Source organism: Pyxicephalus adspersus, chromosome 2 (genome assembly GCF_032062135.1).
Source record: "Pyxicephalus adspersus chromosome 2, UCB_Pads_2.0, whole genome shotgun sequence".
Lineage (NCBI taxonomy): Eukaryota > Metazoa > Chordata > Amphibia > Anura > Pyxicephalidae > Pyxicephalus > Pyxicephalus adspersus.
The window spans coordinates 110,627,934-110,636,852 of record NC_092859.1 but is presented as its reverse complement, the minus strand read 5'-3'; the positions used below and the strand labels follow the sequence as shown (position 1 = coordinate 110,636,852).

Genomic DNA, 8,919 nt, shown 5'->3' with positions numbered 1-8,919 from the left:
AGGTGAGGGGAAATAAAAAACCTGGAGTTGCCCCCAGAACAAGAATAGAGGAGAAATCTTCGATTATGGGTACCTATTCTCAAGGCAACTGTTAGGAGATACTTTTCAGCCCAGAACTTCCGCATTTTATGCCACTGCAGTAAAGCACCATGTTATTCCCTTCAGCGCCATTACTTGCATCGGCAAAGGAGATAAAAAAATTACCTGTCTGCCCTCTGCTCATCAACTCAGGAGCAGTAAATGCCCCAGTTTGTGTTTTAACCACTAATGTGAACCAAGCCTAAATGATACTAGATTGATTACAATATTACACCCCTAGATGTGATTACACTCTTTTCAAAACACGGGACGCTAGGAAGTTGAGTCACAATACACTGGCACCAGACGTTTGGTGCATAATACAAAGACAATGGAAAAATGAGACTTACAAAGGGGGAGGGCATTAGAATTTTGAAAAAAAAAATATAGAGGGCAGTAGAAATCTGACAATTTTAGAGGTGACGGTTTGGCACACATGCAAAGCTAAATTTCCTCTCAGGACAGACAGGTCCCCCTTAACTTCCTTCTTTTATAGACTCCTGCTTCCTGACAGTTTAGTAACAAGGATGCAAGGATCCTTGTGTAACATGTAACAAGGACCCTTGCACTCTAAGAGAATCTTCCACTTAAGACAAATTATTCATCATAAGGCATGCAAACCACTCCCCTTTGTTGAATTACAAGAGAACCTAGAGTTACCTGTCAACACATACTTTAGCTATTGTCAAATACGACACTTTGCCCAATCACTCCCTAAAGGCATGGATTTTTACACCCCTACTCCATTTGAAGGGGCATGTGTAAGTGGCCCTGCGAGACAAGGTCTGATCTCCAATATAAATATATATTGGATTCTAGCGGGGGCGGGTAAAGGGACACAGTTAACCCATTTTTACATACTTAAAAGGGAAGAAATATTAAGTAGACCAATTCCACACACCAAATCGCTCCAGGTGCACAATTTATCATATAAATATCTATAAAATAATGAGGCATTAGCACTTCACAACGGAACAGTTAAATGCTTGGGCAGTGGCTCAGGGGATAGCACTCCGCCTTTGCCAGCGCTAGGTCCCAGGTTTGATTCCCAGCCAGGACATTATCTGCATGGAGTTTGCAGGTTCTCCCTGTGTCTGCGTGAGTTTACTCAGGTTTCCTCCCAAAAACTTGCAGTGAGGTTAATTGGCTTCTCCCTAAAAAAATTGACCTTAGACTACAATAATGACATATGACCATGAGGGACATTAGATTGTGAGCTCCTTTGAGGGACAGTTAATGACACGACTATGGACTTTGTACAGCGCTGAGTAAAATGATGGCGCTGTGTAATAATAATAATGCTTTATACCTGGCCATTAGCAATCTCTGCTGGAGATGTGGGAAAGTGGTAGGTTTGCTTATCCTTATTAGGTGGAGTTTCCCAAGGATTGTCCCATTTTGGAGGATGATTGATGGGCTCTTCTCCAGTTGACTATCAACTCCATTTGACAGGGACTCCTAATACATCTCCTATGCCTCCCCATACATTTCTCTAAATTACAAACTAAACAAATGGCCCATGTTTTTATGACAGCTAAGTGCTTGATTACACTTCGTTGGAAATCAGCCTCCCCTTCTACAGCATTGGATCTGTTTAGGCAGATACAAGACTTTAAGTTGATGGAGTTGCTGGCGGCTAGGATGCATGACCTGGAAAAACACCAAGCAATATGGTCCACATGGGATCAATACCACCCTGTATCTACCTAACTTATCAACACACATCCATTGGGAGGTCCTGATAATATTATTAACAATATTAAACATAATATGTCAGTTTAGAAACAAATATAGAGGTTACTGGACACCTGTGATGCAAAGAACCAGGAACATTAAGTGGAATGTCGAGTTTAGTCATAAAGAGAGCCAGGTACAAATAGAGGTTTTGGTTAGCCAGCTAGGCTCCTTTGATGCTCAGCCCAGGCCCTTTGACTTGATTGTTGCAATAACAGAACTTTAGATGCTCAGAACACAAAAACCTTGACTCTGATCAAATCTGGTCACTATCTTGGCAGTTACATGTAGAGTACAGTTCTGCTGTCATCGTCCAGGGGGCTACTGTACTTGTCAATGTCTAGCAGTAGGATTGAGTGTAAAGCTACGTACACACTTCCAATTATTATCGTTGGAAAACGAACGACGAACGATCCTGCACGATATCTACGAACAATCGTATAGCACCGATCCTGCACATAGAGATAACAACACGATCGTTCGTAGATATTGTACACACAATAGATACGATCGTTTGAGCGATAGAGGAACTATGTGCACGACAGGAAAGTGAACGAACGTTCGTTCATTACGCATGCTCAGACCATGGACGATCAACGAACGATTGTACACATGAACGATGTTCAACGATCGTCGTCCAATCCGATCCGCCAGTCCGGTCGTTCGTTTCCAACGACTTTCCTCGTTCGTCGTCGTCGTTGGTTACTTTTTTACGAACGATTTTTGCCCAATCGATCGTTCGTCGTTCGTTCGTCGTTCGTTTTGAACGATAAAAATTGGAAGTGTGTACGCACCTTACGTGACAGAAGCAATCTGGATTGCTTAAATAAAGATTACCTCCAATCTGAGTCAACACTGAGGTGAGGCGCTGAAAGTTTACATAGTTTAGGGCCCAGAAATGTCTGATGGTGGCCCAGCAATGAGATGTTATTTTTGGCCTACCATCCATTTAGGTTTAAAGTTTATTTAATACAACCGATCCCTCCATGCATATATTTGGATACTTGCAAAGATTTTGTTTGTTAAATTATTGTGCAATTGGTTTTAGTGACACATAGCAATACTATGTACAGTTTTCACCTTTCAACAAGAACAGCAATAGGTTAAGACAAATATCTGTACATGTGCAAAATTATTTTCATTTTGATTGTCTTTTTTTGGCTAAGGCATACCCACACACAAGAACTTCTTTTGTGAGAATGGGGAATAGAGGAGGTACATTTCTTCTGAGCAGACCACTTCTTTAAATAGAAACACAAAAAATGGTTGGCTTTGCTGCTATGTAATAGACACCAATTTAAAGGTCTGTGTCAAAGCAATTTTCTAAAAGTACGTGCACTACTAATGAAAGTGTAAAAATGCAAATGTAAAATGTATACAGTTTTCACATTGGATTCAGATAGAAAACGTGGAAACTTTAACTCTTAATTCATACATATTTTGAATAAATCCAGTGTAAAAATATGTGAATGTTGTTATTCTTAGATTCAGGGCTGCAACCAGCATACTCAAAAGTATAACTTCTGTTGTAAGTAGTTATGATCTTTGAAGCTCATGTGAATAGTACTCATTACAAAAAATACTTATTACGGTAAACTTTAGTGTACCACACTTTCTTTACCAAGTTCAGCATCACTTTTTTTGGCTTATACAAATTTCTATGGCTTATATAGTGGAAAATAAACTTTGAAAACAAAAAATTGTACCCAGACAGGTCCTTTATTGCTGAAAGGGACAGGCAATGCCCATTCTGAAAAAGGCATTCTGACCTGCATGATTGCTGTCTTGTGTAAAAAAAAATATTAACCGGGACGGATCCCCGCTTAAAAAACCTTTTTTCTGCAGAAAGGGCATTCCCTAATAAAAAATTTCCAAGCCAGACTTTTAATTTCCTAAAGGATTTTTAGGGCTTTTTTACCTTTGGTGCTCTGTTCTGCTGTGTGAGCTCCAACATCGCTTATTGGATTTTAAGGTGTATTCGCTGCATGCAAAAGTGGCCTTTTTTTAACATTATGAACCGGTGTAGGTCCCTGTGACAAACTAGTTTAGTAGACTACTTAATCCAGCTATATGTGACAAAATCATTCTAGCAGTAACATGACCTGGATAAAAACCTTCAGAGCCATACTAGTTTGTTGTTCAGGGAATAGCCCACTGTAAAATTCTGAATTATTAACTCATGTAATGCAGGTGTCTTATTAGGCATTTATATTCCTCTGCTAACTATAATACTGTCAACTAAGATAAAAGGAAAGCAGCAGGGTGATGATGGACTCAGGTTTCCTCAGCTGTACTAACTGACAGGTACTTTACAGTAGCTGCAGGCATTCATGTGTCCAGTAATTTCGACATGTAAATCCCTGTACAGGGCTGTATCAGCAGATGAAATCTCATCTAAGCCACGTGAACTACCAGATGGGCACCATTTTCTGTGCAACATTATAAAGAGGGCAATTTCTTTCTAAATAAAAATAAAATTGTTCAAATGCAAATATCGTAAGCCAGGATTCCATAAGTTATACGTGTTGGGTGCCCTGGGTCCCTAATGCTTTCTGGTACATCAAATATTTCCATTCACTCAACATACTTTTTCAGCCCTGTTTAGTAAATACTCAGGAATTCTATATGCATTTTCTAGGAACTTAACTGAGTGTGGGCAACATAGCTACCACTTTTGCAGTCTCACAACACTAGAAATTCAAATCTTGGGTGGAAAAATGAATAGCAAGATGGTTTTTTTTAGGAAGGGTTGTTTTGAATAGTTGATACATGTCACAATACATAACAGATTGAAAGATTAGTTAGCTAGCAATTACCCTATAAGTCTTCTGTTGACCATGTCACTAAGCTCGTATTTTTAATATTACACCTGTGGATGCTACAGCATTCACGCAAGCACCTTCATCAAATAAAAATCACGTTCTGAATTTTAAAAAAATGCAAAGGTTCACAAAGCCAAGAAGTGTGTGCCATCCTAAGAATTAGCCCTGTGCTAGATGCAGATGTAAATACAGTATATGAGGTTGTAAACACAAGTTAATGCTATTCCAACAAATGACAATTTTCTGGCAATTTCAACCATTTCCGTCAGCTTTCAACCCAAAGTTGAAGCATCACCCTCTTTCTGACCCACAACACCCAGTGTTTGCTGAAGTGTACTTGCAGTTTACTAGTCGTTTATAGTTGCTGTTTGTTTTAGCTAGAAAATAAACAGTAAAACAAACTGCTGACCCCAACTTACTTGGCCCTATATATGCTATTATATAGTATGGGGGAAGAATTGTGTGTTTTTAGTACAATTCATAAACCTCAGAACTGAATAGGATATAAAGCATGCAGACACAGCTGGGCTTGTATGGTCGAGTCTATGCAGTCTATGTAGCCTAAAGGGATAGTGAAAATAGAGGCAGTATAATATATGACTATAATTTGCTAAACCGGCAAGCCTTGGGCTCAAACTTATTTGAGAAATCTTATTTTTTTCTGTTGGAAGCTTCAGGTGGTTTACTCTGGTCAGCTCAGAAATCCAGTTATACCATAGATGTAGATGACTTCATACATTTGGAAGCAGTGAATATTTAAAGTTTCACTATTTCACTTTTTCACTATTCACTGTCTCCAGTTCAATTATATAAAGCATACTGTTAGTAACCTGTCTGATCCTCAGCATACTAAAGAAACTCTATTTTTATTGCATTGCATTGGCCACACATGTGTAAACATTAAGCGACTACTGATGATCTGTGATTGGAATAAGGGTTTTGGAACATGTTTTAATAATCCATCATTAATATATAGATTCAATATATGCCTTTAAATAAAAAAAAAGCCTTTTCCTTATGACAGGTTAGTTTTATCTGTCCTTTGTTGTTGTGTACAAGTACTTGTTTCTTCCCTGCATAGCTGCTTTGCAGCAGTCTATCTCTTTCTCTATTGTTGAGCATCTGCTGAAAACCATTGCTTGTGATGCAGAATGTGTTTTTAAATAACCCCTAGTTGATTTTGAGTTTTTTGATATTTCTTTCATACAGATAATGCAGAGGCACCCATACTATCAAAACAAATTTAAGGAAGTATGCTCCTATTACATACAGCTATGAAACATACCTGTATGGATCCTGGAGCCAGTTTCCTGAAATCGTCTGTACAGCAGTACAGTCGATGGGGAAAGTCAGCAGTGGTGGTCAGTAAAGCTTCTACATTAAAAAGGCATTGTCCAAAAAATGTCATAACCTCACCAGTGTGCTACTGGTCCAATAACAGACAGAGGTAGGTCTTGGACTATTCTGTATTGCTACTGCAGTAAGGGAGTACAGACCTAGCTATCTTGGAAAGTGATCATTTCAAATTTGAATTTATTGTGTCTGCTATATGTGAATAATTGGGTTAACATCATACGTTTTAGCATAATGCATTGATGTGAACAAACTCTACTGAAAACTGTCATTTGGGTTTATTGGAAATGCAGTAGTAGATATTTGGGTGTGTGTAAATATGTTCCTAATGATTTTTACTAACCGTAATAGCAGAAAAACGCTAGTAAACATTTTACCTCTATATTGGTTTATTATAAATCCATCTAATCATGCCCCTACCTTGAGTAGTAACCAAAGAATTCAGTTATTTCCTGCCATTAAGCTGAAAGGAAATTCCCACTTTAGTGAACATAACCCCTAAGCTGAAACATTGCTCTGGTCAAGAAGGGGCATACCTTCCGGCTGTTCGTCACTTAACAGCTAAGTAAATACCTGCCATGAATACACTTCATACCCTTTTTAAAGAACAACACTGCATTTTACACCATGTACTTTCCTCCAAATAACAGTGACAAAAATATCCTATTTCCAGCCTAACAGAAAGGAAATGTCAACAGGTTTTCATCTTTCATCAGTTTACTCAGTTTACCTCCCAGTTAGCAATTCTTGGATTCTAGTGCTAATTTACTGGTTTGCTTGTTTTGTTCATACTTTTACTTGGCTATGGGCTAGTTTTAGGTGGTATTATGCTAAAAATAGTTCAACTCTGTATTGTTGTAATAATGCGATGGTGCACACACCAATCTTTATTTTCTGCCCCCATACCGTACATTAGTAAGTATTGTCTTGAGTTGAGACAGTCCCATAAAAAATCAATGGGGCTATAATGTGAAGGCATTTGCCGAATAGCACTGGGAGTAAAGGAATAGAGAAACCACAGCCATCAGAAACTTGGTGAGTAAGTATGCATCTGCAGAGAGAAAGGGTGGATTAGTTTAGGTTGCAGGGAGGGGCAATGTGATTACTGCAAAGTGTTTGCAGTTATCCTGTAATGACTGGAACCCTTATTATTCTACATTAATAATTGTACAATTCGCTTACTTATTGATACAATATACTAGATAAAGGTTTTGAACAACTCACACTAGTCATTGCCTTACTGACCTAAATTATACATAGATTGAAGAACAAAAATGTAATTTATTGCTGTGTTTACAGTCTTTAGATGTGGATGTTGCATTATAATTATTACAGTAATATTCCTACAGCAGTAAAAAACATTACCATTAGGTAGTTAAAAGCAATAAAAGGGGTTAACTATACCCGAACTTTAATTAAAAATAAAATAAAGCTCCTATGACTCTTATGCCTACAAAAAAAATACACCTACCTTCAATCCCGCAGAGCAGTCGACCTGTCCGGAGGTTTCTTCCATCCGAACCTGTGTCGTCCCGGTATTCGTCATCGGGCCACACGCTAGGCACCGCCATCTTCCCTCTGTTCTTTTGGGTTCTTCTTCTTACGTCACCCGATGCATTCGTGAAATCGGCAATTTCTTTCCCTTTTGGAGACAGGGCACCTTTGGTGCATGCCGGAGATGCTCGGGCATAAACATAATTACAAACATAATTTTTACCTTACATAAAAGGGTTGTTTACCCTTTTATGTAAAGTGAAAATTCTGAGTTTAGGTACGTTTTAAGTGAGTGTATATTTAAATGCTTGTGGTTTTTTTCAGGTTGTCAAAGCTGCAGCCCGGCTATTGTCAGAGACTCCACGCGAGGCACCAGGAAGAGAAGGCTTATAATCATGGTACAACGGCAGAGATCTGCTTTATCTCATACATCATCTGTCATAGGACTTCAGGAGGAAGAATTTATTGGTAGTTAGAAATGACAGGATTTCTCTACTGAAGCATTTGTCCATCTGTTTTACTAATACACATGGATAACCTGTAATTATTGACCATTTACAAGATGAACACGGGAATAGGATAAATTCACTAAGAATTATAGCTGTTAAGTTGTCAAATGTACTTCATTTAAAATAACTGGTAAAACATATTGCTAGCTGTTATATCATTTATTTGCTTTTAATAAAATATGTTTTTTGTTGTTACTTGTATTACATGTATGAAAGCTATTGTAGGAAATTTTAATACATGCCAAGATAGCAATAATGTGCTTTCTTCTTGCTTGTACACTTCCCTAACTGCATATATTGCATTTTCTCATGTGTGTTAGTGTTTATTTTTGTTTTACTGGGTAAATATTTAGAAAAGGTAAAAAGATAATTTATGTGATTGTATCTTATTGAACTAGATACACTGGTAGTTATTACAGTTGATTAGACCAACATTTATTTGCAGAATTTACAATTTATAATTTACCACAATTAGGTATATCCATAAAAGACAGTCTTAAGATTTTATTACTCTCATTAAGACATAATATGTTCTGATTCTCCATGTTAAATGTGTTTGCAAAAACACCCTTATCTTCATTATATGATTTGAGCACTGAAATTGTTTGTCAGCTAGAAATCTGAAAAAAGTTATTATTTTTTTTTTTTTTTTACAAAAACTTGTAAAATGTAATATATATATAGTAGATATAAAAAGTGTATACATCCCTGTTAAAATACCAGATTTGTGATGTAAAATATTAAGACAACAATAAGTTGTTTCAAAACTTTTCCCACCTTTAATGTGATATACAACCTGTCCTATTCAATTGAAAAACAAACAAATCAGAAAAAATGTTGATAAACTGGTTGCAAAGTTTGCAGACCCTTAAACTAATACTTTTTTGAAGAACTTTTTGATTTAATTACAACAGTTTTCATGATTAGGA

At 37.3% G+C, this 8,919-nt stretch overlaps 1 protein-coding gene across 1 annotated transcript in view; it reads left to right on the top strand.

The window, feature by feature from the left end:
• Positions 1–8,389, top strand: part of LOC140324183 (uncharacterized) — a 28,916-nt gene extending 20,527 nt beyond the window's left edge. The window contains exon 6 of the mRNA XM_072401844.1: positions 7,806–8,389. Coding sequence (XP_072257945.1) covers positions 7,806–7,874 — 69 coding nt within the window. The 3' untranslated portion in view covers positions 7,875–8,389. The remainder of the gene's footprint in view (positions 1–7,805) is intronic.
• Positions 8,390–8,919: the final 530 nt, after the last annotated feature.